Genomic DNA, 27,667 nt, shown 5'->3' with positions numbered 1-27,667 from the left:
GTAATATTTTGACTAGTAGAAAATGGGATTTATAGAGAGTATGGAAAGCACTAAAAGTACAAAGTCAAAGTTTGACTGTCCTGACCAGTGTGGCTCAATTTGTTGGGCATCATCTCACAAAGCGAAAGGTCTCTTGTTTGATTCCCGGTCAGGGCACGGGCCTGGGTTGCAGGTTCAGCCCCTGAACGGGGCACATACAAGAGAAAACCAATCAATGTCTCTCTTTCATATCAATGTTTCTCTCCCTCTTTTTCTCCCTCCTTTCCTGTCTCTTCAACAATAAATAAACAAAATCTTTTTAAAAAATAAAAAAAAAAAGATCGCTTGGAGCCATGATAGTACCATATATAAAAAGCAGTTCAGAGTGGATCGTAGACCTAAATGCAAAACCGAAAGCCAGAAAACGTCAAGGGGAAAATGGAGGAGGAAATCTTTGTGATCTTGAGTTAGGCAAAGACTTCTCTCTCAGGTACAACACCAAAATCATGACCCATAAAACAACACATTAATAAATTGGTCTTTGGAGGGGAAATCAAGACAACTGTAATAGCATAATCAATAAAATATAATAAAAAATAAATTGGACACTTATAGACACTTAATAGAGTCTTTCAAAGAACACAAAGAGATGAGCTCTTTGAAAGACTCTATTAAGAGAGTATAAAGACGCCACAGACTGGGTGAAAAAATGTGCTAAGCTATGTATCTGATAAAGAATTTGTGCCCAGAATATAAAACAAACTTTCAAAATTCGATAACAAGAAAAGAAACAATTCAATGAAGAAGCAAAAGATTGGAGTAGCCACTTCATTGAAAAAGACGTATGGATGAAATAAGCACGCGAGGTGCTCAACACCATAGTTTGTTAGGGAAATGTGAATGAAAGCCACTACATCCTATTAGAAAGACCAAGGCTTTTTTTGGTAATAGCCCAAACTAGAAACCCCTCAAATGTTCAACAGGTTAATGGATATACAAAATGTGGTCTACCTTCAACAGGGACAACACTCGGCAGTAAAAGGGGGAAAAAAAAAAAGGAATAGATTATTGTTACGTGCAAAAACATGGATGAATCTCAAAACATTGTGAATGAAAGAAGCCCACCAAAAAGAGATTTGTATGAAAAGAATTCATATAAAATTCTAGGATACAAAAAAAGTGGAGATACAAGAAGCCGTGCTGACCTTTGGGACCGCATTAGGCACATACAGGCCTTTGGAGTCTGAGAAAAACCGGAAAGAGAGAAGATGGGGCATAAAAATATTTGAAGAAATAATGGCTAAAAACTTCCACTTTTGATCAAAAACACCAACCCAGGAAGCCTGGGTAACCCAAAGTAGGATACACACAAGCTCCCCAGGTGCACGTACAGTCAAACTGCTACTAACAAAAGATAAAGAGAAAAAACTTAAACCAGCTAGAAAAATGCGTCACATGACCCACAGGGAAACAACGGTTTCAACGTCTGCTGACTTTTCATCTGAAACAGTGGAGGCCGGAGGTCGCAGGACAGTCGATTCCAAGTGCTGGAAGGATAAAACTGGTTACCTAGAATCCTCTATTCAGCAAAAATATTCTTCAAGAGTGAAGGCAAAATAATGATGCCTCCATTTTCTACATTAAAAAAATAAAGCACAGAGAGGGTGGAACAATTCTCCTAAGCCACACAGCCCGTAAGGGGCTGAGCTGGGATTTGAAGCTCAGGGTTGCCTGAACTTCACTATTATTTTTTATCCTTACCTGACGACTTGCTTATTGATTTTAGAGAGATGGGAAGGGAGGGAGAAAGAGAGGGAGAGAAACACTGATGTGGCAGAAAAACATCGATCAGCTGCTTCTTGTCTTGCCAAACTGGGGGCTCAACTCTCAGCCTAGGCATGTGCCCTGACCAGGGATCGAACCCGCATCCTTTTGGTTTATGGGACGACACTCCAACCAGCTAAGCCACACCGGCCAGGGCTGGCTTGCCTGATGTGAATGCTCTGGGGTTCTGTGACCATTTGATCATCCTAGATTTCCAGATGCTTAATATTACCCCCATTTCCTGGATGGGTCCATTGAGGCTGAAATGGGCAATGCAGCTTGCAGGAGGAGGCACAGTGAGCCAGCAGGAGGCAGGATGTGCTATTTCATTTAATCCTCGCCAGCACCCTTTGGTGCACCTTGAGGACACGTTTGGGAGTAAAAGGGGTGCTACCAATAGTCATTCTGGGATGAGAGACTTCCACCAGGTTGGAGGGGCGCCTTATTTCACAGACTCAGAGGAAAGAGGCGTCTTGCCCTAGGGTCCCCCTTCAAGTTCACGGTGGAGCTGTGACTTGTCACATTACTGATTGCCCACAAGGACGGTGGGAAGCATGGACTGGCATCCTGGCATCGCAGCGGGGCAACCACGGGGCCCACCTGGTCGAATTTGCGCTGCTTCTTCTCCAGCGTGCTCACGAGCTGCCGCTGCTGCTCCAGGTCCATGGCGACATCATCCAGCTCCTGCTGCAGCTGCCGGCGGCCCCGCTCCAGTCGCTCCACCGCCTCGGTCTTTTCCATCAGGCGCTGCGTCAGGGCCTCGGCCTCGCGGATGGCCCGGCGCCGGGCCTCTTCCCCGGCCTCCAGTGCCCCCGCCTCCTCCTCCTGGCGCCGCCGCCACTCTGAGAGCTGAGGGGGAGGACAGAGAGGGAGGGTGGCAGTCATGGCTGTGACCAAGGAGTGAGCCAGTAGCGCCCCGTTTCCCAGATGAGGACACTGAGGCCTGAAGAGGGAAATGCCTCACTGCCCCGGACTCTTCTGCCTCGGTGTGGGGTTGAGGTTGTGAGTTCTATGAGCCCCAGCGTCTCCATGAGATTAAAATTATTCCTGCTGTGACCCAGAAGATGAATCAGACCCGGGCTCTGCCCTGGGGAACCCCCAATCTGGTGGAGAGGACTAAGTGTCACAGCCAGGGTGATGGAGGCTAAGGTAGAAGTCTGGGAGCCGTGGGAGTCCTCAAAAGGGCTTCAGAATCTACTGAGAACATTTAAGGGAGACTTCCTGGAGGAGGCGGCATTTGAGATGGAACTGAAAGTATGCATAGGAGTTTGCCAGTTGAAGAGGGGTATTTGCAGGCATGTATTCAATACTCTGTTCACTCAACAGGCATTTCTGCAGGCCTCCCATAAACTGGGCTCTCAGCTGGCCTATGTTGGGGGCCAGATCTAATTCAAAGTCCCACTTTAAAGGAGGTTTCTTTCCATTTGGTGGGGGGCCTCATGGGCAGAGAGTGCTCCAGCCCAGGATGACTGGAGTGGGGACGGGGGAGAAAGAAGTGTCGTGGGAGCGCAGAGGCAGGAGGCCAGGGGCCTCCCACGATCGCAGAGCCCTGAAGCGTGGAAAGAGATTCCCAAGCGAAGTGGGGAAGGACACAGGAGAGGCGAGTACAGCTAGAGACGACCAGAGAATGTGGGGCCTCCGGCACCGGCCGGGAGCCGCGAGCTCTGTCCGGGGGGAGCTGGGGATGGCTGTGAGCCAGGGAGGGGCAGGGCCAGCTCTGAGGGTCGGAAGGCCGTGTGGAGGATGAGCCAGGCGGAAGAGGAGAGACTGGAGGCAGGGAGGCTGAGATGAGGATGCAGGAGGCGGAGGAGGAGGCCTGAGCAGGCCTGGGGCTGCGTGGACGGAAAGGAGCGGGTGAGACGGAGCGTCAGGGCTCTGCACGGACCGGCCGCGGGGGACGAGGGCAGTCGGAGGTGAGACTGGCACCCGGGAGGCCGGGCTATGGGGGCCGTCTCTGCACCAGGGAACCAGGGGGAGCAGGTGGGGGGACTAAATGTCTCCGTGAGGTCCCCCTCGGGCCCTGCGCACCTGCACCTGGGCGGTCTGCAGCTCCCGGCCCGCCCGCTCCCTGGCGGCCGCCTCCTCTTCCAGCTGCTCCCGCAGCCCCGCCGCCTCAGCCTCCAAGGCTCGCACCCGGGACCCCAAGGCCAGCTTCGCCCTGGTCTCCTCTTGCAGTAGCTCCTGTAGGTGGAGGAAAGAATGGATGTCAGGGGTGGGCAGAAGGGCGGGAGGGGCTGGGCGCTGGGCGGGAGGGGGCTGCGGTCACCTGGGTGTCATGCAGCTGGGCCTCTGTGCTGCTCAGCTCCTTGCTGAGCCTGATGCCTCTGGACTCGGCCTCGCTCAGCGCCCCAGACATGTTCTCGAGTTCAGCCTGTGGGAGAGGGGCACCTTCCAGTGGCGGCTCCCCCGAGCCCACCCCGTCCGCTCCTCCACCTCCAACCCCCACGGCACGGTCGGCGGGAATGCAAGTGGAGCAGCCGCTGTGGAGCACAGCCTGGCAGTTCCTCACACGGTGAAACCTCGAGTTTCCGTGTTGCCTAGCAATTCCGCTCCTAGGTGTGTACCCAAGAGAAATGAAAACATACGTCCACGCAAAAGCGCATACAGGGACACTCATAGCAGCATTAGTCACTATAGCAAAAGGTAGCAACAAGTCAAATGTCCATCAGCTGATGAACGGATAGACAGAAAGTGCCCGGGAACCACTCTAGGCACTTTACAACTTTTGGCTCGCTGGACTCGCACGCCGACCCTATGAGGTAGATTCCACTATTATTCCCAGTTTACATAAAGGAAAACTGAGGCACGGAGAGGTTAGGAAATGTGCCTGGGAGCCCCCGACTACACGCAGCAGAAGTGAGATTTGAGCCCAGGCCGAATGGCTGCAGAGCTGTGCTGTCCAAGATGGCGGCCACTAGCCATATGTGGCCACGTAAACTCAAATTAAGCAAAAGTAAAAACCCAGTTCCTCGGTTGTACTTGATGCAGTTCAAGTGCTCGCAAGCCAAGTGGGGAGCACAAAGGCAGAATATTTCCAACACCGAGGGAACTTGTACTGGATAGTGCTGTCTAGAAGTTTTGCCAGCAGCCATCGGACGCTACTTTTGGTGCCATTTTTACTCTTGTGATGTGTAAAGTCCTAGTAGAGTGGCGACTGCACAGCATGGTCCATTTAGGGCAGACCCTAGCATCCCCCCAAATTCATTCTCCCTTGGTCCCCCTGTGATAGGTTATTAACTCGGCCCATGGCCGCCAGCCAGAAACTACATTCCCCAGCCTCCCTTGCAGAGAGATGTGGTCATGTGATTATGGTATGGCCAATGAAATGCAAGCAAAGTGATGTATGCAAATTATGTCCCTTCCTAAACTGGAGCAGAGATGTGCCCACAACCCAGATTCCACTCTGAAAATGAGATCAACACCCTCAGGAACTGTGAAACAAGACCAAGGAACCTGGCTCTTGAGTCACCTCATGGAGCAAGCACAGTGTCCTGCCAGCCTCGAAGGCTTACCTTGAGCATGTTTCTTGAGAGGGAAAGACCTGTGCATTGTATTCAAGATGAAGAATTCTGGGGTTTCTCTGTTATGGCAGCCTAACCTTTAATGAATACGTACACAGTTTTCATCTCTTTTCCCCTGGAGGGGTTGGGGAATTGAAGTCATTCTTTCCTCTGTTCTTTTTGCTGTTTGTATTCTCAGTAGAGAACAGGTATTGGTCAGTTAGTTAAAAAACAAACAAAGCATAGAACCCGCGGTTCCCCTAGTCACAGGAAGATGGGGTCCTGGGAAGATGGGGTCCTGGGAAGATGGGGTCCCAGGCATTTGCTGTGCGCTTTTCTAGCCTGACCACAGGTTACCGAGGGCCAAAAGAGAAGCGTGGGGAGCCCGAGGGCCAGTCCGGCCTGGGTTCAAGTCCTGGCCCTGAGGGGCTTTAGACGATCAGCTTCACCTCCCTGGGCCTCAGTCTCCTTGTCTGCACAGTGAGACCAATAGCAGCCCTGCCATCAAAGGAGTCAGGAGTACTCAGAGAAACACACCAGACGTTTGGTACACAATAAATAACTGCTCACCAGATGCTAGCTAGCCGTGTGCGACCGTGTTGGAACAGTCGGGAGGGACCAGACAGAAGCCCAGAGAGAGCAGGCGTCTCCCCCCAGGCCACACAGCAGAGACCACACCTGTCCTGCTCACCTGGGCGCGCTGCAGCTTCTCAGCGGCCTCCACGCGTGCCCGCTCCCCGTCGCTCGCCCGGCCCTGTGCCTCCTGCAGCTGTGACTCCAGGCGGCGCCTCCGCTGCTCGCCCTCCTGACGCGTGGTCTGCAGGGAACTCAGCTCCGTCCGGAGCTCGGACACCTCGGTCTCCAGAGCCAGCCGGGTCTTCTCCCATGCACCTTTGCCCTGGCAGGGGATAGGAACAAGCAACAATGTATGATTTCCCCCTCCACCCAGGCCAGGCGCATTCCTGCCTCAGGGCCTTTGCACCGGCTGCTCCCGCTGCCTGGAACTCACTTCCCTCTGATGCCAGGATGGCTCAGCCCTCAGCCCCCTCAGTTTTTTTAACTCAGATGTCACCTTCTTACACAACCCCTCCATGGCCTCTATTTAAAGTCACCCCCCAACTTAGCACCCAACCCCCTTTTCCTGTTCATCATTTCCCCATAGCACTTATTACCCCAATATCAACTACGAATGGGTTTATATTGTCTACATTCTGCCCTTCCTGCAAAAACACGAGCTCCACAGGGAAGGATTGTTGGCTGTTTTGTTCACTGTCGGGTTCCTAGTATGATCTCAGGAACACGGTACGTACTCAACGAATGCTGGATGAAGATGCAACGAGGACATGGATACGTGAGGGAAGAGCCCCAGACAGACGCGCTGCCCTAGAACCTGCCAAGAATGCCTCCCCCAACCCAGCATCCTGCCCCCCTCCCTCCCATGGCCCCCAACCCCCCACGCCCCCCACGCCCGCCTTAACCCACCCTCCGGGCCTGCTCCAGCTGTTCGGCCAGCTCGCCCAGCGCCTGCGTGTGGCGCTGCCTCAGCTCCTGCACCGCCACCTCGTGAATGCGCGTCTCCTCCTCCAGAGTCTTCTTCAACTCTGTCACCTCCTGTTCCCTTTTGGACCTTTGATTGGGGGAAGGGGGCGGGGAACAGAATTTCAGAACAGAGGAAAGCAGGGACTTTGGGGGAGCCCCCCCCACAGCTGGTTGTGCTTCTGTTTATTGTTTCTCTCCACGGATGGGGGCCTCGCTCTACATTCCCTAAGGGATCTGCACGTGGATCCCTTCCTGAACCCCCTCCCATAGAGGTGGCCTAGGGGCCTTCTCTTATATGCTACACTACTCCGTTAAAGCACGTTTTCTTCTGCATTGGGCCTGTTCTTTGCCCAAATCTGCCTCCCCCAAGTGGGGAGCTCCTGGGGGTAATGCCTGGGCCTGACTCCCCTCTGTGCCCAGGCTGGCCCCGAGCTGGCACTCGGCAAGCAGTTGCTGAGTGACTAAATCTGTGTAGGTGGAGAGTTCCCACCCAAGCCCTGCTTCCCTCCACCGCTGCCGCCTGTGCCCAGGCTGCGCCAGCCGCCGGCAGCGCTGCCTCACCGGAGCTCCTGCTGAGCGTTGGTGGAGTCCAGCGTGTCCTCCAGCTCGCCCCGCAAGGCCTCCAGCTCCTCGCCCAGGTCCCGCCGCTGCTTCTCGGCCTTGGCCCTCGCCGCACGCTCGGCCTCCAGGTCTTCCTGGGCCTCGGCCAGTCCTGCTTGCGCCTCCCGCAGGGATTTGAGCAGCTGGGCCCGGGCCCCGCCCTCCTCCTCCACCCTGGGGGCAGAAGAGAACCTTGGCGTCAGAGATGGGGAGCAGGTGAGGGGCAGGGATGACTTCTGGGGGGTGAAGAGGCCAGATGTGGACTGTGGGGGGGCTCGTCCTGGGTTCAAACCCAGCTCTGTCCCTGGGCTTGCGCTTCCAATACTCAGAGCCTCCGTTCTCTGAGCTGTAAAATGGGAACGACACGGACAGGAATCCCAGGGACTCTTGCTACGCTCCTGCCACATGCAAGCCCTTGACGCTGTGGTCTCACTTAATGCTGACACCTAATGAGGAAGCTGAGGCGCGGAACAGGGAAAGCGCGTGCCGGGGCACACGGTCAGCGAGTGGCAGAGCCGACCCCAGAGACCCGCCTCATAACCCCTACGGGGCAGAGCCTCTGGCAAAGAGAAGAGGAATGGAGGTGCAGCGCTGACGGGGGCTGGGCAGACAGGGGTTTGTGGCCCCTGCTGGGCCACCTGCCTGGCAGGTGACAGTGTCTCTGAACAGCAGGCTCCTGGTCTGTGAGAGGCATGAACACCCCACCACACAGGGTTGCTGTGAGACTGGCAATACAATTAATGAGAAGGCAAAAGGCTACATGCTGTATGGCCCTTCTTATGAAGAATAGGAAAGTCCTGCCCTGACTGGTGTGGCTCAGTTGGTTGAGCATTGGCCTGCAAAGCAAAAGGTTGCCGGTTCGATTCCCGGTCAGGGCACACGCCTGAGTCATGGGTTCCCTCCCCAGTTGCGGTGCGTGTAAGAGGCAGCCAATCAATGTTTCTCTCTCACATCGATGTTTCTCTCTCACATCGATGTTTCTCTACCTCTTTTTCTCCCTCCCTTCCCCTCTCTCTGAAAATAAATAAAATCTATAAAAAAAAACAAAACAGGAACAAAGGAATAAAATAATGAAAAATAGAGACAGACATACCCAGCAGTTACTGAGGGCTCACGGTGTGCCAAGCATTTTATGAGCACTTTCTTCTTAAAAATATATATATATTTATTTACTTTTAGAGAGCGGGGAAGGGAGGGAGAAAGATAGGGAAAGATTGCTTTTCACATGCCCCCAACTGGGGATGGGGACCTGGCCCACAAGCCAGGAATGTACCCTGACTGGGAATCGAACCAACAACCTTTCGGTTCACAGCCCAGCACTCAGTTTACTGAGTTACACCAGCCAGGGCATTATGAGCACCTTCTTATTTAATTCCTACACTAACCCCCATTTTAAAGAGGAAGAAACTGAAGCTGCAGAGGAAATGGCACTTGGGTGAGGTCACGTGGCCAGAAAGGGGAGTAGTCAGGATTTGAACCCAGAAGTCAGACTCGAGAGTGTGTGTTTTTAACCACGAACGCACGCACACACACACACTCGTGTACCAGTGATTCTAAGAAGCACATTTTCCTACAATCAAGGGCATCTCAGTTTGCATGAGGCACAGTGGACCAAAAAGCCTTTGAAACACCCAGCACCGTATCTGGCACTTAGTAGGTGTTCAATAATTGTGAATGTCTATCATTGTAATGATTATGGTCCCTAAGATGGTCAGACCGCTTATCAAATCACGCTGACTCTGGGCTGCTTGGTGATGGGAAGCTGAGTAGGCGCAAGAAATCACATTTTCTTGCCCCTGTTCTGCACCTGGAACCGTGCAAGTTACTAGACGGCAGGGTTGTTTCACCTTTCCCTTAAACAGGTGGGCTTGGAACTCTCACGAGGCCCATTTTACACAAGGGACACTGAGAAGGGGCGGCGTGTGCGCAGCCAGCGAGGGGCTCCGCACCCAGGAGGGCCTTGCTGGGGCGTCCCCCTGCTGGCAGGCCAGGTGCAGTGCTTTGCACTCCGCCAGCCTCCTGCCCGCGACCCCGCACCTGGCCATGGCCGCCTGCAGCTCCTCCTCCTTGCGGCCCAGCTGGATCCGCAGCTCCTCCACCCGCTGCTGCTGCTCCACCATTTGCTCCTGCAGCTCCGAGCTCTCTCCATCCAGCCGCCGCTTCAGCTTCTCCAGCTCCTGGCGGCCCTTCTCCTCCTTCCGCAGGCGGTCTGTGGTGGGAGTAGGGGCCCTGCGTGAGCGCTCCACACCCACATGCCCCGCACCCAGCAGCTCCCATGGAGACCCACGGCCTGGCACTTGCCAGGTATAAGGCTCAGCTCGGCACCTCCTTCCTCCTTCCAGCTTCCCGGCCAGACCCCCAGGCACCATCCTCTCCTCCTGGTCCCCAAGGACAGCCCCTGCTCCTGCTCGCTGCCTCTCTGCCCTGCCCTCTCCTCCCTGTCTCCCCAGCCGCCTCCTGCACGCGATCCCTTCTGCTTCTGATTCCCAGTCCATAGCAAGAGACAAACAAACAAAAAGTCTGAAGCAGGGAGTGGAACAGTCAGAGAGAGAGAGAGAGAGAGAGAGAGAGAGAGAAAGAGGCCTGAGACAAGAGAATGGCATTGAGAGGCAGAAACACCGTAAGATCCAAGAGAACACCACTCTGGCTCAAGCCTTCTTCCCTGCCCCCATTTAGCAGACACAGCCACTGAGGCCCACGTGGCGCGGGAGGCTGGCCCGACGTATCCCCAGGAAGTGCGCACAGCCCCTGCCCACCCCGGCTGCCCACTGTGGGGGCGCTCACCCTCCATGTCTGCAATCGTGGCCTCGTATTTCAGTCGGAGCTTATTGAGGCTCTTGACCTTCTCCTCCTCCTCGGCGGCCTGGGATGAGAACTCGACCAGGCGCTCCTCCAGCAGCTTCCGCTCCTGAGGGCATGGGAGGCGGGGCGTCAGCGGCAGCACCCCCCCAGCCCCATCTTGGGCGTCGTTCTCATTGCGGGGGCCTGCCCATCTCCATGCCCCCTGGCACTCCCTGCCCCCAGTCCCTTCCTCCTGTCCATTCCAGTCTAAGGTCTATACAGCTGCCCCAACTCGCCGGGTCGTGCCTGCCAACCGTGGCGTAGACTCTCATTATTGGACATACAGCAACATTCACTGACCACGTCCCCCTGAGGAGCCCTGAGGGTGAGTCTGATCATTTGCTCTGACAAATGACACTGCAACCAACGTCTGAGGCATCACATGCGAGTGCTGGACCCTCACTGCTGCCCAGTGTACAGGTCGCAGACCAGCAGCATCAGCCTCCAACAGGAGGTTGTTCGAGAAGCCGGGTCTCACCCACCCTGGGCCTGCTGCATCAGAATGTGCACTTTCACAAGCTCCCAGCGTGAATGGGTCCTCAGCACATGCACGTTCAAGAGGCACCAGCTTGGGGCACTACTTTTCAAACCGTGAGCGGTTTTAGAAATCCATACAGTGGGTCAGCACGACCCTTCGAAAGAAGGAAATGGAACAGAGTACAATAGAATAGCTAGGGCACCACAGGAATGTTCCAGAAAACTCCTGTGCATCCTCGAGCCCTCCGCTTGGGCATAGATTCTTCAGGAACCCTGCGGGCACCCTGACCACCCCCGGAAGAGATCAGGCCACCCCTCTCCACAGTTTTCTGTCCTTTTCTGCCATAGCTTATCATTAAGGCACAAAGTGTGGTTATGTTTATTTTCCATGGCGACTCATGTAGCATCCCTTCCTCCCATGTGAGCATGGATGGCTCTCTAGGTATTTCAATGCCACGTCGCCCGTGCCGCGCGCAGCCCTGGCTGTGGCTGGTCAAAAACCGTGGCAGGTCCTTCACCGTGTCCTTCTCCTGGGGTGGAGTCTAGTTCCCCACCTTTGCATCTCTGACTCCTTAAGCTCAGCGGCCTGCAAAGCACAGTCCGCAGGCCAAATCTAGCCGGCTGCCTGTGTTTATAAGTCAAGTTTTATTGGGACACAGCCACGCCCACTTAACTATGAACTATCGGTGGCTGCGCTCAGCTACAATGGCAGGACCGAGTGCATGTGACGGAAATAGAGTGGCCTGCGGGTGTCTACTGTCTGGCCTTCCAGAGCAAATGTTTGCCAACACCTCATTGATAGAATTCAACAGGAGCGATGCCGGCTGCTTCTGCGTCCCCGCCCCGGAGCCCTGAGCAGCGGTGTCAGACCCCCACGCTCCTTGTGGAGAGACAGGCCCCATGGAGGAGCCCGGAGACACCAGACACCCAGCCCCAGCCCCCTGAGAGATGGATGACCCGCCGCCTGAGAGGGCCGCAGAGCAGACAGAGGAAGATCTGCGGCCGAGCTGCAGAAGGATGGGATACAATGAGATGGCTTTGGGGTGTCTTGCGGCACAGCGACAGGTAATGACACACAGCAGTTGCTCGCTCAATGCCGGCTTGAGCGACAGTGAGACAAAGGGAGGTGAGGAGAGAGAAGGGGTTCAAGGGGACCTCAGCCAGGACTGAGAGTGACACCCCACGGCAGGGCGAGCTGGCGGGGGGCAGATGCAGAGAGGGAGCCAGGCGCCCACCGTTGCGCCGGCTCCCCCGCCCACGGGGCTCACGGGCCGCCGACCTTGCTCAGCTTGGCGTTCTGGTCTTCCAAGAGCAGCAGGTCTTCCTCGAATTTCTTCATCTTTGCCTCCGTCGTCACCTTCTCCAGCTGCAGCTTCTGCCGGGCCCCCTCCTCAGCCTCCAGGTGGGACTCCAGCTCCTGGGGGGGAGGGCAGGGTGGGTGAGGACCCAGGACCCGGGGGCTGGGGTGTGATGGGAAGGATGGGGGGAGGGGACGGTCCGCGGCCCCAGGGGCTTGGGGCTCAGACAGGGCCACACTCTGGGCGAGGCTGGGAAGGCTACAACCCTCGCTGGTCTTTCCGTTTCACTCATCAGCTCAGGGACCATTTATTGAGCGCCTAGTGTGTGCCGGGCGCTGTTCTCGGCACCAAGGACAGATAAAGAGCTTTGTCCTTGCGGGAACTACACCCTTCTGTGCGCGCAGAGATTTTGATCAATATAAACATAATAAATAATCATATCATGTAGACGGGCACTGCCCCCTATGGCTTCAGTGTGAAGCCAGAAATTATGACTCAATGTTATGAGCTGCCCTGACACCTGGCAAAACTGGGAGGAACTACGGGGTCCTCCTACCCGCTCTGCTCCACGGACAAGGTCCCTGAGCCCAGTGACCCCTGTACCACGGGGACCAGGCACCGTGCCTGCTCATCCCGGCAGAGGGGGTATCAGAGGCCTGCGGGTGGGAATGAGTCAAACAGACCAATCACGTCTTTCTGCAGGAACCAGGGTCTCCTCGCCCGCTTGCCACTCCAAAGCCTGTCTCCCAGAGCCACGGCTTGTTCCCGCTATTCCTGAGTGTGCCCCCAGGCGGCTCCCAGTGGCATGGTATCTGCTTCACTCAGGTTGTGAGGATTCGTGACCAATAAACTGCTGTCTATCCATCTGTCCAGGCTGCGAGGGTGCGTCCGGCCATCTCCCTAACCGAAGGGCAGGATCTCGCCCTCACCAACCCGGTAAAGGAGAGGCTATGAAAACATTCCCGAGCTCTTGAAATGTGGGCAGTGTGAATGAGCAATTAAGTTGCTCACTTTATTTTATTTTATTTATTTTAAATTTAAAATAAGACGCCCAGTTAGCCCTGGCTCGTGTGGCTCAGTGGATTGAGTGTTGGTCTGCGAACCAAAGGGTTGCCAGTTCAATTCCCAGTCAGGGTACATGCGTGGGTTGCAGGTCAGGTCCCCAGTAGGGGGCGTGCGAGAGGCAACCACACACTGATGCTTCTCCTCCCTTTTCTCTCTCCATTTCTCTCTCTAAAAATAAATAAATAAAATCTTTAAAACAAGACACCCAATTAATCCCTGGGAAACTTTTAAGCATGTTTGCAACAACTTGGGCATGTAAACTGACTTTTTCAACTGAAGAAATTATGAAATGTAAATGTAGAAGAAGTACTGCTAATGGAAACTCAGCCTCTAAATTGAGATGTGCATTAAGTGTAAAACATGCACTGGATTTTGGAGGGCCACCCTGGGAGGGCCGCCTGCCTGCAAACACAGCAGCACAGAGGCCGACGGAGCCAGGAGATGGCGAGAGGCAGAGTGCCGAGGAAATCTCTTTAGCACCTGGATCCAGCCATGCCTGAAGCTTACACATTCTGGAGTCTCCCATTACTTGTACCCAAAAAAAGGGTTCTTTCTGCTTAATCCACTTGGAGCTGTTTTCTGCCAATCCATCGCCAAAAAAGACATTGTTTGCAAAAGCAAAGGTAGGCGGGGCAGACAGAAGGCAGGGGGCGGGCCCTGCGGGTCCTGGGGACCAGACCTGTATATGCTGCTGCAGCCTCTTCTTCTCATTTTGCAGCTGGCGGCTGCACTCCTCCTCCTCGCCCACGCGGGCCTCCAGCTCCGACACCACCAGCTCCAGCTCCTGCTTGCGGGCTGCCAGCCGCCCCCGGGTCTCCTCGGCCTCGGCGCACAGCTCTGCCTCTGCTCGAAGTTGCTCTGCCAGGCGAGCCCGCTCCTCCTCCAGCTGTGGGGGGGAAGGGTGGGGGGGTAGCAGTTAGCAAGCGGGGCTCCCACTCAGTGGAGCACCAAGTCCCTCCTGTCCCCTGATTTGCTTTGCTCTTTGAGGCACAGCCCCCGAGCCCCTTCCTCCCCCAGGTCCCCATCTCAGGACAACCCCACAGTCTCCTAGTTGCCGAGTCAGACAGAGCCCTGGGTGCCGCCCTCTCCCTCACTACCCCATCAGTCCCCTGCCCTGTCCCTCCTTCCCCCCAACTCCCTCTGCCTTGTCGCCTCCTCTCTGTCCTCACAGCCCCACAGGCTCAGGTCCCGGTCTCTCCCAACGCACCCTCTCCCCAGCCCCCTCCCCAGCCTGCAGGCCTCCAGCCTCTCCCTCTCTGGTCCACCCTGCAGACAGCCCCGAAGAGGCCTTTTCACCATTGTACATTTCTTTTAACACTCCTACACCCAGCAATTTAACCAAAGGACATAATTCAGGAAAAGCAAACAAAAATTCTCAAGGGGATTGCTTCAGCATTATTTTAAGACACCAGAAATACTGGAAACAATGAAAAGTCCACCGCCTGTACACCCTAAGCCTGCTCCGTAGCTGTTCCCAGGCCCCGTCCCTACTCCGGAGGCATCTTGTCTCAGCAGGGACCAGCCCCCCACCCAATGTAGCCAATACCCTGGCTACACCTCCTGCACATCACATCTCTAACACACCATACAATTTCAACCCCTGTTCGGCCCCAGGGCACCTTGGCTCTGACCCAACCTACCCCTTCTGCCTACAGCCGTCCCGAGCCCAGGCGACGCAGGCAGAAGCCCCGCCCCTTGCGACCTGGCCCCACCCAGCCCCGCCCCAGCCCCGCCCCTTTACCTGGGTCAAGCGGCTCTTGAGCTCGCCCACCTCGCGGGCACTCTGCTGCTGGAGCTCCTGCACTTTCTGCAGCTCCTGAGCCCGCGCCTGCAGCACCTCATCCTGCCGTGTCACCTGCAGCAGTGGCTTCACCTAGGGGCAGGCCAAGGTGGTGAAAAGGCTGGGAGGCCGCCTGGTCCCGGACCTAAGAGCTCACTCTCTGATAGGGCCGGGTTCCTGGGTTCGAAGGCCACATCCTCCACCGACTAGCTGAGTGGCCTCGGGCAAGTCGAAGGCCACATCCTCCACCGACTAGCTGAGTGGCCTCGGGCAAGCACCGTAGCGTCCCCGTGGGGACAATAACAGCCCCTACTGCGCAGGGTTCTTGGAATAAGGGAGGGAGTTAATACTTGGGAAGAGCCTAGAGCAGTGTTTCTGTTTTTGCTAACTGAATCTTTGTATGCAAGAGACTCTGGAATTCAGCAGAGCGTTTCTCAGAGTTCTCAGTCCCAGGTCCGTGGGGAGAAAGGCACTTTCCGCGCTGCAATTAGGTGGCAGTCGCCACACACATCAATAACGGAAATGAGGGTTTCACAAAACCAGCCTCCCCGCTTGCTAAGCGGGACCCACTCTGATAATTCCTGTTCTATTGCTTTCTATTCAGTGCTCAGCTATTCACGATTCTTCTCTGCTTGAGTCTTTTTCTAGTCTATTATTTCCTTTTCTGCTCTCATTCATAGCATTTATCATAGCTCTGACTTTATGGTTATTTGCGGGATTCATTCACGGATGTCAACCCTTCCCACCAGCTGCCAACCTAGGGCAGGCGGGCAAACTTTTTCTTAAAGGGCCAGCTCCGAAATATTTGAGGCTCTGCATACCTGTCCCTGTTTTAATGGCTCCACTCTGCTGCTGTAATGCAAAAGCAGCCCCAGGCAATACGTCAACCGGGGCGTCTACAAAAAGGTTTCTGGTCCCTTGGTCTGCAGACCCGGGCCTTAGACTGGGGACTCCACAGGGCAGGGTTTTGTCTATTTGTATTCACCATTTTATCACGGTCCCCTAAAAAGTTACTGGCACAGAGCAGGTGCTCAGTTAACACTGGCTGAGGGCACGTAGGCAGACAGCTCAGACATCGTATTCAGAATTATACAGAAGAGCTATGTTTTCGCTTCCAAATCTCCATCCTCCGTCCCCCTCTCCAATTCCCCACTGGGGGACACGCTGCTCCCCAGCTCACATGGCACCTGATGACCTGGCTCTGTCCCTCTGCTTTGGACTGGGACGTGCACAGTCAGCCTGGTTCCCCTGATGAGTAGAGTGGTTGCATAGTCACATGACTGCGCCGGCCAATGAGAATGAAACCTGGACTCTGAGCTCTGCGATACGAAAAGACCACGCTGGCTTGGCCATGGGCCAGTCTCAGTCTGCTGGTGGCCTCCTGAGGGTAAGTCTGCCAGTGACAACCACCACGAAGGAACGTCAAGCAGGAGACACGGCAATCGGAATAACTGACATCACTGCCTGGGCCCTTTGTGAGCAGTAAAGGGTTAACTCAGCAGGCCTGTGTTGTCCAAAGGCTGCTCATTCCACAGAAAGGGCTGGCGCTTGCCTGGATCCTCGAGTGGCCTCTAGTTCCTTGGACTATCTGCCTGACAGATGCCCGGGTTTATCTGGGGTTTGGGCCACATGGCATCAACCTGACCTGGAGGGGAGGGGCCGGAGACTGAGGAACAGGTCATCCACATGGCGGTCAGCGTGCCTGTGCGACTGACCCCAGTGGAAGCCCTGGACACGGAGGCTCGGGTGAGCCTCCCGCTTGGGCAGTACCCCCTCCGTGCTGTCACACGTCATTTCCGGAAGGTCAGGAGCTGTCCGTGTGGCTCCACTAGAAGACACCTGGAAGCTCGCCCCGGTCTCTCCTGAATTCTGCCCTGCGAGCCTTTTCTCTTCACTGATTTTAATCTGTAGCCTTTCACTGTAATAAACGCTGACCATGAATATAATAGTTTCTCTACACCTGGCTGGTGGGGCTCGGTGGATTGAGTGCCGGCCTGCAAACCAAGGGGTCGCCGGTTTGACTCCCAGTCAGGGCACAGGCCTGCGTTGCGGGCCAGGCCCCTGGTAGAGGATGTGTGAGAGGCAACCACACGCTGATGTTTCTCTCCCTCTCTTTTTCCTTCGCTTTCTCTCTCTCTAAAAATAAATGAATAAAAAGTCTTTAGCCCTGGCTGGTGTGGCTCAGGGAACTGAGCACCGGCCTGCAAACCAAAGGGTTTCTCGTTCGATTCCCAGCCAGAGCATATGCCTGGGTTGCAGGCCAGGCTCCCAGTAGGGGACATGCAACAGGCAACCACACATGGATGTTTTTCTCCCTGTTTCTCTCTCCCTTCCCCTCTAACAATAAAATAAATAAAAAAGCTTTTTAAAAAAGTCTTTAAAAATGAATAGTTCTTCTAATTCCTGGAAGGCCTTCCCGTGAGTCATTGAATCTGAGGGGGTCTTCTGGATCCCCTAACTCAGCCCTGGGTCCAGCCGCACCTGAAGCTGTCCTGCATCTTCTATCCATGTGGGCTGGAGTCTGATTTTTTTGGTCACTTGCTACGTAAAGAATCCTGATCAACAAAGGTCAGCCCGATCGGCCGCATTTTACAGATGTAGCAAATTGAGGCCCACACAAAGGAAGTCACTTGCCCCAGCAGATCTGTCCCCAGGCCCTCCCCCCGCTCCCCGCCTCCTTGCTGCTCGGGCCACCTCCCCAGGTGCCCTCACCTTGATGAACAGCCGCCACCACTGCCAGTGTCTCAGCTTGAGGTACGCCGCGCAGTTCCGCTGCATCACCCTGAGCGCACTCTGCTGCTGCTGCCGCTTCTGGAAGGCCCTGGGCGGGGAGACGGGCGCGTGGGAGAGTGGGCACTCGGCCCCTCCACGCGCTGCCCCCTTAGCAACAGAGAGCTCCCTTTCACTCGTCGACCATTATTAAATGCCTACTGTGGGCAAGCATCGTTCTATTACTGGTAAATCTTCTTGTGCACAGTTCACCAGTCCTCCCACTCTCGACCCTCTCTGCCCTGTGCCCTCCTCTGCCGCCACAGCCCCAGCCCTAATTCACACCTCACCTTCGCCCACCTGTACCCTCACCTGGCCTCCTCCCCAGCCTCCGGTCCACCCCAACATGCCTCCAGAGGGGTCTTCCACACCCACCCCTCCCCTGCTCACAGCCCACCTGAGGCTCCCCAGCACCCCAGATAAGGGCTCCGCCCCTCAGCCTGGTATTCGGGGGTCCTTTATTTATTGACCCCTCCTCTGGGCCCATTCCAAGCAGAAGGAGAGGGTCCTGAAAACTTCCTGCATTTCTGGGGCCTGGAATGCCCTCCCCACCCTCCTTGGTCCACCTGGCCGTCAAGCGTGACCTGGAGTCTTGTGTGACCTGGAGTCTTGTGTGACCTGGGGTGCCCTGTTCTGCAGGGCCTCCCAGTGCGCTTGTACGACCCCCAGCAAAGCACATCTTGCCCTGGACTATGTCGTTTTGTGCCTGTGTTGTCTCCCCTTCCAGACTGAAGTCTTTTGAGGGATTGGCCAGTAGGGCGACCACCTCGGCCTAGTTTACCTGGAGCTTTCTCTATGTTGGCACTGAAAATCATGCATCCTGGGAAACCTCCACTCCCAGGCAAACTAGGGTGGTTGGCTACCCTATGACAGAGTCTAGATCTTCTCTGTGTCTCTAGCGTCGCTCAGCACTGGGCCTAGCTCACAGGGGCCTTGGGGACTGGAGAACCGAGACGCATGGGCGCCCGGTGGCTCTCTCCCTTTGTCTCTCAGCCCTTCAACCATTTTGGAGGCCTTGACACCTGGGGCCATCTGGTCAACCCCTCCCTCCCCCACCCTTAGTCAGTGGAACCCCAGAAGACAGCATGGTGCCCTACTTGCGAGCCAGGTATCCCCGGGCAGCTGCCTGGAAGGACACGATGATGTCTGTGACCTTCAGGTCCCGCTCCTCTTCCAGCTGGGCCAGGACCCCCGCCCGGAAGAAAATTTTACTCTGTCCCACGCGGTAGAGGTTGGGATCCAGTTCTAGGGCCTGGATCTGTGAGGGGTGGGGGAGATAAGGAGAAGGGGCAAGGATGGGGGGCGGTCCCAGTCCCTCTCCTCCCCGCCTGGGATTAGGCGCATGGGCACGGACCGCCTGCTCCTCCCCGCCCACACTCACCATCTTCTCACAGGCCTGCTTCCCATCCATAAAGCCCTTGGGGATGGCATTGGGTGTCAGGATCTCATACCTGTCGGACACGGGCAGGGGTGGGGAGTGGAGAGTTACAGCAAACTGTCGCCGTGGCCGGGCACTGGGCTCAGAGTGACAGATAGCAATAACCAATGACAATAATGAGGACAGTCAGAAAAATGGACATTCGATCTCAGCCACACACCGGGCCAAGAGCGTTAATACCCCCACGGCCAGCATCCATAGTAAAAGGACCTGACTCCTTGGACACCTACCGCGTGCTGACTATGGGAGTTTATCCCGTCGCCACCACGTTTCACTGAGACAGAAAACAACAGTGGGTCTCAGAACGGGAATGTGAGAATAACAAAAAGTAGCAGCTGAGCCCTGACCAGGTAGCTCAGTTGGTTAGAGTATCATCCTGATACGTCGAGGCTGCAGGTTCAATCCCTGGTCAGGGCACATGCAAGAAGCAACCAATGGATGCACAAATAAGTGGAACAAATAATGGTTCTCTATTCCTCTCCCTTCCTCTCTCTCTCTAGAAATCAATTTAAAAGTTTTTTTTAAATAGCAGTTGATGTTTTGAACCTCTTATGGGTCAGGCCCTGGGCCAAAAGTGCTTTATCGCAATTTCTTTCAAATTTCTGAGTGGAACTCAGAATTTAAAAAGAGGGCATTTTGTAGCCCTGGCTCACTGGATTGAGCGCCGGCCTGCGAACCAAAAGGTTGCTGGTTCAATTCCCTGTCGGGGCACATGCCTGGGTTGTGGGCCAGGGCCCCAGTTGGGGGTTTGTGACCAATGGATATTTCTCTCACACACATTGATGTTCCCCTTCCTCTCTTTCTCCCTCCATTCCCCTCTAAAATAAATAAATAGATAGAGAAATAAAGTCTGTAAAAAATACATTTTATAAACATATACAGATCTGTCCTCAGAGCCTTTCCCCTGCCATACCCTCTCCCTGGATTTCAATATTTCCTATAAAATAACGTATATTATATACACAGTTTATACACATGTATGTACACACTTATATGTCATATATAATATACATTATTTTATGATTGGTGATTGAGCAACGTGCGTGAGTGTGTGTGTGTGTGTGTGTGTGTGTGTATCAGAGTTTCTCAGTCACCATGGGTCTTGTTAAAATGGGGACCCTAGTTCAGTAAGCCCAGGCGGGGTCTGAAAATTCACATATCTGACAAGCTGCCAGATGCTGGTGTCGCTGGTCCAGCAGCCAGACTTCACTGAGCAGCAAACTATGGGCATGTACCGTCAAGTACGGCAGCTACTAGCCACGTGTAACTGCTAAGCACTTAAAATGTCACCTGGGCAACTGAACTGGATTTTTAAAAATATATAATGTATTGATTTTAGAGCGAGAGAAGGGGAGGAAGGGGAGAGAGAAACATTGATTGGTTGCCTCCTATATGCGCCCCGACAGGGATCAGACCCACAGGCCTTTGGTGTACGAGATGACACTCCAACCAACTGAGCCACAATGGCAAGAGCTGAACTGGATTTGTAACTGTATTTAATTTTCACTAACTGAAATTTAAATTTAAAAACTGAAGCAGTGTAAAATATTTTTTTGTTAAACATAATGTCATTGTTTTGACAGGACTAAAAATCACTTCGACTCATGGAAATGTAGTGTATGACCCACCAATTTTGAAGACTTGGCAGGAATAAAAAGTATGCACAACGTCTCACCACTAATTTTATATACTGATAACACGTTTTTCCATATCTTAGATGCAGTGGGTTAAATAATATAGCTTGTCAACATTAATTTTGCCTGTTTCCTTTCACTTTTAAAAAATGGCTATTACAAAAATTTTAGTTGTATACGGGGCTAACATTCTATTTCTAATGTACAGCGCTGATAGCTGATATAAACAGCTTGTATGAATCTTCATTTTTATTATAATATTTACCATATTTGCTTTTTTGTAAGTTGATAGTTTCTGTTCTATCCCATTACACTGAATATTTTTCAGAAATGCTGGCTGCAACACGTTGATTGCAACATGACCCGCTATGCCCTTTCTCCCTGGGAGAGCGCGAGTGGGGTGTATGAGGGCACGAGTGGGTGTATGCTCGCCCATTTCACAGAGGGGAAAACTGAGGCTCAGCAAACCTATGAAGTGCCCAGTGTCCCGGCTCAAAGTAGCGGTGGGAGGCTTTGGATGCAGGTAGGGTGGCTGCCAGGCCCGCGCCCCGCCCCAGCCCTCACCCCGCTCACCGCTGGCGGAACTCCTGGAAGAGGATGCGGTTGGGGAAGCCTTGGCGACAGATGCGGATGCCCTCTAGGACGCCGTTACAGCGCAGCTGATCCAGCACCAGACGCGGCTCGAGCTTCCCGGCCTGCGGGAGCGGGATGGACACGCAGGGTCAGCGGCGCCCGCACGGGGGCGCCACGCACTGGACGACGGCCGAGAGGGGAAACCGCGTGGAACGGCCGTCTGGGGCCGGTCAGCAAGGGTTGGCAATTTCGTATGGTTCGGCCTATAATTTACTGAGCACCGACTACGCGCCAGGCAGAAATCCCTGTCCTGGAGGAGCTGACAGTCCAGGGGGAGAGACTGACGGTAAATGTGGTGAAGTGAGTAAGAAATGAAAGAAAGAAAGAACAGTAAGTGCAGAGGGGAAAGAATGGGGTGGGGGTCGGGGGGAAGGCCCGGGCCCCCAAAGCAGTCATCACAGTCCCAGTTTCCCATGGAACCTTCTAGATTTGTTGTTCTCAGCCCTAGCTGAACACTAGCCCCCATGGGAAGCTTAAAACAAGTAAGACAGCAAAAACAACAAACCCCCCAGAAAAACCCCACACCCAATGCCCAGGGCAGAGCCTGAGCCACTGGGAGGGGGGAATCAAGACATGAAAACCACCAGTCTGGGTCTTTTTCTATGGCCTTTTAGGCATATTATTTTCTATTCATGCATCCACCAAACATTTACTGAATATCCACCATATGCCACGCACTGTCCTAGGTTTTGGGGACGCAGCAGTGAAAAAGGAGATAAACACGCCTAACTGCAGGTTGTTTGTGTTCCAGCAAAACGAGTTCCTGCTCGTCTATTACTATGCCTGTCCCCTGGACCTTGGCAACCAGGCTCCATGTTGTGGGAGGGAGCCATTCCTTCCCCTCTGCTCTCGGGCCCGGGGTGGCCAGGGCGGATATCTCAGCCCCGTGCGTGGTCATGGGACCCAGGGCTGGCCCACTGGAGCGACTGGTTCAGGGGTGGGCACAGAGCCCCCCTGGGCCAATGAGAGCTAGCCCTGGGACTTCTGTTAGGGCGGCGGGATGGGAGGCTCCCTTTCCCCCAGGGCTGCTGAACTGGGAGAGAGGGAGCCTGGACCCACCCAGGGCTGCCTTCCCACCCTGAGGGTGCGGAGAGAGAGCGCGAGACACAGAGAGAGTCCTTCAGAGTGAAGGCAACACACAGGAAAGCAGAGGCAAGCCAAGGAAAAAGATTCCTGATGCCACCGTTTGAGCACCAGGATCCAGCTGTGAGCCCAACAGTGGCATTTTCCACTCCGTGCATCTCTACCGTCTCACCAAGTCGAGCAGCGAGGCCTTTACCCGCTGCCCGAGTCCCCTTCCCCGGCCCAGGTCACTCACCCGCTTCTCGTGGTTGGGGACGATACAGCGGACGAAGCTGGGGTTGGTGTTGCTGAGCGTGGCCATGAGGCGGCTCAGGGACTCCTTGTAGAGCTGCCCCACTGTCCGGAACATGCCGCGGCGGGGGCGGCCCCCTGGCGGGCCATCCCCGAGGCTGCTCACCTGCTCCAGCCCCACGATGCCCTCCACTGTGTGAGGAAGAAATCAGAAGGGGGCGGTGTGAGAAGGGGACCAGGGGTCCGCTTTGGGGGGGTGGGGGGCTGGGTTGGCTAAAGGTGAAGGGTCTCGCTATTTACAAGCACTTTACCGATGCAATACCTCACACAGCCTGGTAAGGCCGGCAGCGCCGGCCCCTTTGGACCGGTGGGCAAACTGAGGCTCAGAAAAGTGGAAGACTGCGCCCAAAGCCACGCAGCTTAGAACCTGCAGATCCAGGACTGAAACCCAGGCAGCGCGAGCCCTCTCAGACGCTGACCACTGACCCCTCTTCTACCAAGGACATGATCTCCGTTTTCCTTACCGGCAGGTGATGACAATGACAGCAAATGCTACCTTAGCGTGCGTTCTCTGCCGGACACTGCCGGACAAATGGGAGAATCGCTCCCATTTTACCGATGATGAAACCAAGGTGCGGAGAAGGAAAGGGGTAATCACAAACACAGCACTGCCGCATTTGTAGGGACACGAAACAGAGTCACGTTAAAAATGTAATAGTCTACGCCCTGGCCAGGTGGCCAGTTGGTTGGATTGCCGTTCCGTACACCAAAATGTTGCGGGTTCAATGCCCAGTCAGGGCACGTTCAATGCCCATGGGAGGCAATCGATCAATGTTTCCCTCTCACGTTGATGTTTCTCTTTCTAGCTCTTTCCCTTCCTCTCTCTCTCTAAATCAATGATTATATTCTCAGGGGAGGATTTTTAAAAAACGCAACAGAGCCTGGCTTTTATGTACAATATGCGAAATAAGGCAATCTGCCTTCATAGTAAGCATTTTTCTAGAAAGGCCTGATTTCATGGTTACTCTGTTTCTCTATTGTCATTTGATGGTGTTGCTTCAGCAAGTGAGAAATACCCACTCAAATTCAATGATCAAATCCTGCCATGTTTCTCAGGGCCCTGCAGCTGGGGCTGACTCTGACGTCCTGCTGTCCCTAGTGATGAGGGTCATCGGGGGTCAACCAGATTATCTGCACTTAATCAGGACCTGGCTTAAGGGGGGGGCTCAGATATAGCATTTTCTTCCTCAGATTCAACTTTCCCTCCCACCGCCACACTTACAGTTATTATCAATATGATAATTACTATTTATTAAGCTTTATAGCACAGGTAAGAGCCGAAGCTCTGGGACTCAATATCCTGGGTTCAAATCCTGGCTCTGCTGCTTATTGGCTGTGTGATCTTGGGCTGGTGACTTAACCTCTCTGTGCTTCGATTTCCTCATCTGTGTAAGGGGAGTAATAGTACTAATACCTGTTTCAGTGGGTCCTTCAGAGAATTCTATGTGTTAATGATCATAAAAGGGTTTTGCACAACGCAAGGCATGTAGCAAGTGCTCAACAAATGCCAGCTGGTAGCAGCACCATTGTACTCTCGCATGCAGTTTAGTTAGAAGAAGGCATTGGGTCTGGAAACTGCTGAGGGAGCTGGCAAGGAGGAAGGAGAAGCGTGAGAGACCTACTCATGGAGAAAAGAGGGGACGGACATTCAAAACCAGGTTCCCGGCCCAACAGGCCCCTCCCCTCATCTGGCAAATCTCACCCAATGATGCACAGCAACACCCACCCCCTGGTGGAGAAATGGCAGAGCCGTGCCTCCCTGAAGATCCTGGGGGCGACGGTGGGAAGGAGCCAAGGAAAGAGAATTGCTGGAAGCCCCCGTGTTCTGGGAGGTGAGGACAGATGCGGGGAGATGGCCACAGACGGCGGGGGCGGGGGGGATGGGAATGGGATGCGAAGGGAGCAGCATGAGAATTGAAGAGGGAGAGAAAGTGGCAGAAAGAAAAAAGAGAGGAGAGTGTTATTAGTCAACAGCACAGGACAAAGCAGGAGGGAAAACCTGAACATTGGCTATTAACGTTTAAGCCAGGGAGACAGTCCTGTTCACCTTTGTGTCTACCCATCGAGGACATCAGTGTCGGCCGAAAGGACAAATGTCCGCTCTGAGACTTAGTACTGGCGGGAGGAGAGCTCTCTCCTTGGAGGGTGGGTCTGTATGTTTTTATTAGGTTTCCTTTCCCCTGACTGCCAGGAGGCCCGCGCACTACCTTGATGCCTCTGCCCAGCTTGTGGCACCTGTCTCTCTGAGGCTTGTCCCCTTTGCCTTCTCCCCTGGGCTGCCAGGATGCTGGGCATCCACCTCTGGGCGCGGGGAAGCTGCAGGAGGGACTGATGCAGAAAGAGCCCCCATTTTCTCCCCCTCCCTGTGACCTGCAGCTCCTCGAGCGTGGGCTGGCCTCCTGACTGCTGTGCTCAGAACTGTGGGGGACGCGATCCTGGGCCGTGTTCCAGCCTAGGACTCAGGAGGGTTTGCCGCTGCCACTTCCTCTCTTGGCACCCTTTGAGAGCCAGCCACACACGGGGTGGGATGTGTGAGGGATCGCTGGGGGCACCGTGTGTCAATGAATGAGGCACAGATGTTAAACAAGTGGGGTGGGTGGGGGAGGGGATTTTCAGTCTCAAGGAGATGATTCTCATGGCAGAATCTGGCTGTGTTGCTGAAAAGGAAACACTGCTTTTCGATCTCCCTTGGGTGAACTCTATGAGACACAAATATCAAACTTTTCTTTCTCAACTCAGCTCACAAGATCGAGGTACCCCATGCCCTTCTGCTCTGTGAGTTTGTTTTGGAAACCACTCATCTTGCTTATTTTGTTCTCTTGTCTAGTTGCATGGGCTGGCACTTCTACAACTACACTTTTTAATTCCATCAAAGTTTAAGGCAAACTGACAGATTCTGGAAACCTGGAAGAAACCCAAGACGCTGGTCCTGCCAGTTGTGTAACATCATGTCTCAAAACCCCTCTAAGGTTGGGGGGCAACAGACAAGGCTTGGAAAAATACAGGGTTTTTCCACAAAGGTATTTGGCTTTTTGCCCATGCCTCTTAGAAATGTCATTCTAAAAAGACCGATGAGCAAATTCACATGGGTCTTGTTGGAGGAAGAAAACTCCAAACCTACGTCTCAGTCTGTTGATTCTTTTTTTCTTCCTGGGGGCCCTGAAGGGAACTTTGTGAGAGAGTAAAGAAAGAAAAGTCTAAAAGTTGGCCAGCCTGTAAAACACCACCCTCTGAGTTCTCTTGTTATTAATTCTTTTCCAAATCTCTTTTGGAAAAGAGATTAAATCTCTTTTCAGGGACCACATGCCATCTACAAATAATGTTATCTCTTTCTTTACAATACTCACATACTTATTTCCTTTTCTGGTCTGATTGCATAGCCTAGTATTGCAAAAACAGTGTTTCACAGCAGTGTTGACAGTGGGCATCCTTGCCTTGTTTAAAGGGAGTGTTTTATCATTGAATATACTGGCTTGAGATGTCAACCAATCAACACTAATTGGGAACACAATTGTGAGACTGTCTGGCCTGCCTGCCTGAGTCCTGCATCTGAGCAGACAACTCAGCCTCGGAAACAGGTGCTCACACTGTGGGTTGGGAGATGGGATGCCCAGAGCTCCAGGGACAGGGCCTGGGGTTTGGGGGAGGGTGTGCGAAGCCAGGCCTCACCATCTTTCCAAATCTCTGCCGTTAACCGATCTGTGCTCTGGTGCAGCAGGGCTGCGACGTTGTCATTCAGAGGATCCATGTTTTTCATCAGCCACTCATTAGCCTTGTAGTCGACCTGAATGAAGCCAGGCATGGGACAGCGGTGAACTTGAAGGTTCGCTGGCTCTCTGGATTAGCCAGCTCCAGGGTTCACCCTGGGAGAGGGTGTTGGTGCCACCTTGTGTCCGTATCTTGAACTGCACCCTCCACCAGCCTGACTCTTCTCCCTCTACTTCCCTGCCCACCTCTGACCCGGTCGACCACCACTTTCTTCCTTATTCATTCCACCCCAGTCACACTGGCTAACGCACTGCTCCTCAAATGCGCAACCTCATTTCCACCTCAAGTTTTTTACCCCAGCCGTCCCACCGCCTCTGTCCCCTCATGCTGGATCTTCCCACGGATGACTGCTTGGGAGAATTCCGGGTTTTGCTCTCAGAGTTCCACAGAGTCACAACTCCCCTCAGCAGAACATGTCACCCCCACCAGACAGGGGCTCCCTGAGGCCAGGACCTGGGCCCGACGCACCTCAGCACAGGGCTGGCACCAGGAGGTCTTAGAAAATGTTTGGGAAACTTAAGTGCCATACTCAGGACACACGGGGCCCTTGCCTCCCAGCTCTTGTGCACGCTGTCCCCTCGCCTGCAGAGCCCGCCCCCCGCCTTGGCCTTTCTGGCACCTGTTACACACCATTTAGAGCTTTAGACTGTACGGCCCCAAGCCAAACCGCCACTGCCGCTTCTTCTGGTAAATAAGGTTTTATTGGACTACGGCCCCATTTGTATATTCATTTCGGCATTACGTCTGGCTTCCCTCATGCGGCAATGGCAGGACTGGGCAGTTGTGACAGAGGATTCGGCCTGCCAAGCCGAAACCATTTACAAAACATGTTTGCTGACCCTTGGTTTGGATTCAGGTCAGGTATTACACTCGCCTGCGGAAGCTGCCCTGGCGTCCCTCCCCGGGGCTTTGACGTTGACGCTGCCCTCAGCTGCCCCTGTTAAAGCATCTGTCAGTCCTACATCCCAATTGTCTGTGTTCGCCTCCCTTCCAGATAAGGAACTTTGGAAGGACAGAGCCATGTCTGACCTGGGTCCCCACTTTTGTTCAGCACAGGGCTAAGTGCACAAAAGACACATGTTTGCTGAATGAGTAGATAAAATGCATATAATTCCCCTCTTGGCGAACTCCTATCCATCCCTCAATGC

At 54.1% G+C, this 27,667-nt stretch overlaps 1 protein-coding gene and 1 non-coding gene across 4 annotated transcripts in view; one reads left to right on the top strand and one right to left on the bottom strand.

Moving 5' to 3' along the window:
• Positions 1 to 27,667, bottom strand: part of MYH14 (myosin heavy chain 14) — an 80,436-nt gene that overhangs the window by 17,077 nt on the left and 35,692 nt on the right. For all 3 annotated transcript variants that reach the window (XM_054588752.1, XM_054588751.1, XM_054588753.1), the window contains 17 exons: positions 26,421 to 26,535; positions 22,696 to 22,883; positions 21,318 to 21,439; positions 19,054 to 19,123; positions 18,770 to 18,930; positions 17,616 to 17,724; positions 14,865 to 14,996; positions 13,803 to 14,009; positions 12,040 to 12,177; positions 10,227 to 10,350; positions 9,480 to 9,651; positions 7,404 to 7,616; positions 6,786 to 6,930; positions 5,995 to 6,201; positions 4,070 to 4,174; positions 3,832 to 3,984; positions 2,404 to 2,652 (listed from right to left, as the gene is read on the bottom strand). In XM_054588752.1, coding sequence (XP_054444727.1) covers positions 2,404 to 2,652; positions 3,832 to 3,984; positions 4,070 to 4,174; positions 5,995 to 6,201; positions 6,786 to 6,930; positions 7,404 to 7,616; positions 9,480 to 9,651; positions 10,227 to 10,350; positions 12,040 to 12,177; positions 13,803 to 14,009; positions 14,865 to 14,996; positions 17,616 to 17,724; positions 18,770 to 18,930; positions 19,054 to 19,123; positions 21,318 to 21,439; positions 22,696 to 22,883; positions 26,421 to 26,535 — 2,610 coding nt within the window. The remainder of the gene's footprint in view (positions 1 to 2,403; positions 2,653 to 3,831; positions 3,985 to 4,069; positions 4,175 to 5,994; positions 6,202 to 6,785; positions 6,931 to 7,403; positions 7,617 to 9,479; positions 9,652 to 10,226; positions 10,351 to 12,039; positions 12,178 to 13,802; positions 14,010 to 14,864; positions 14,997 to 17,615; positions 17,725 to 18,769; positions 18,931 to 19,053; positions 19,124 to 21,317; positions 21,440 to 22,695; positions 22,884 to 26,420; positions 26,536 to 27,667) is intronic.
• TRNAC-GCA (transfer RNA cysteine (anticodon GCA)) lies at positions 8,242 to 8,320 on the top strand. The gene has a single exon. It is a non-coding gene; the product is annotated as a tRNA-Cys (tRNA).

This window comes from Pteronotus mesoamericanus, unplaced genomic scaffold (genome assembly GCF_021234165.1).
Source record: "Pteronotus mesoamericanus isolate MK-2021 breed Mesoamerican mustached bat unplaced genomic scaffold, CSHL_Meso_final scaffold_137, whole genome shotgun sequence".
NCBI lineage: Eukaryota > Metazoa > Chordata > Mammalia > Chiroptera > Mormoopidae > Pteronotus > Pteronotus mesoamericanus.
Note: the sequence above shows the minus strand (reverse complement) of the source record. Positions and strands in the feature narration are given on the sequence as shown.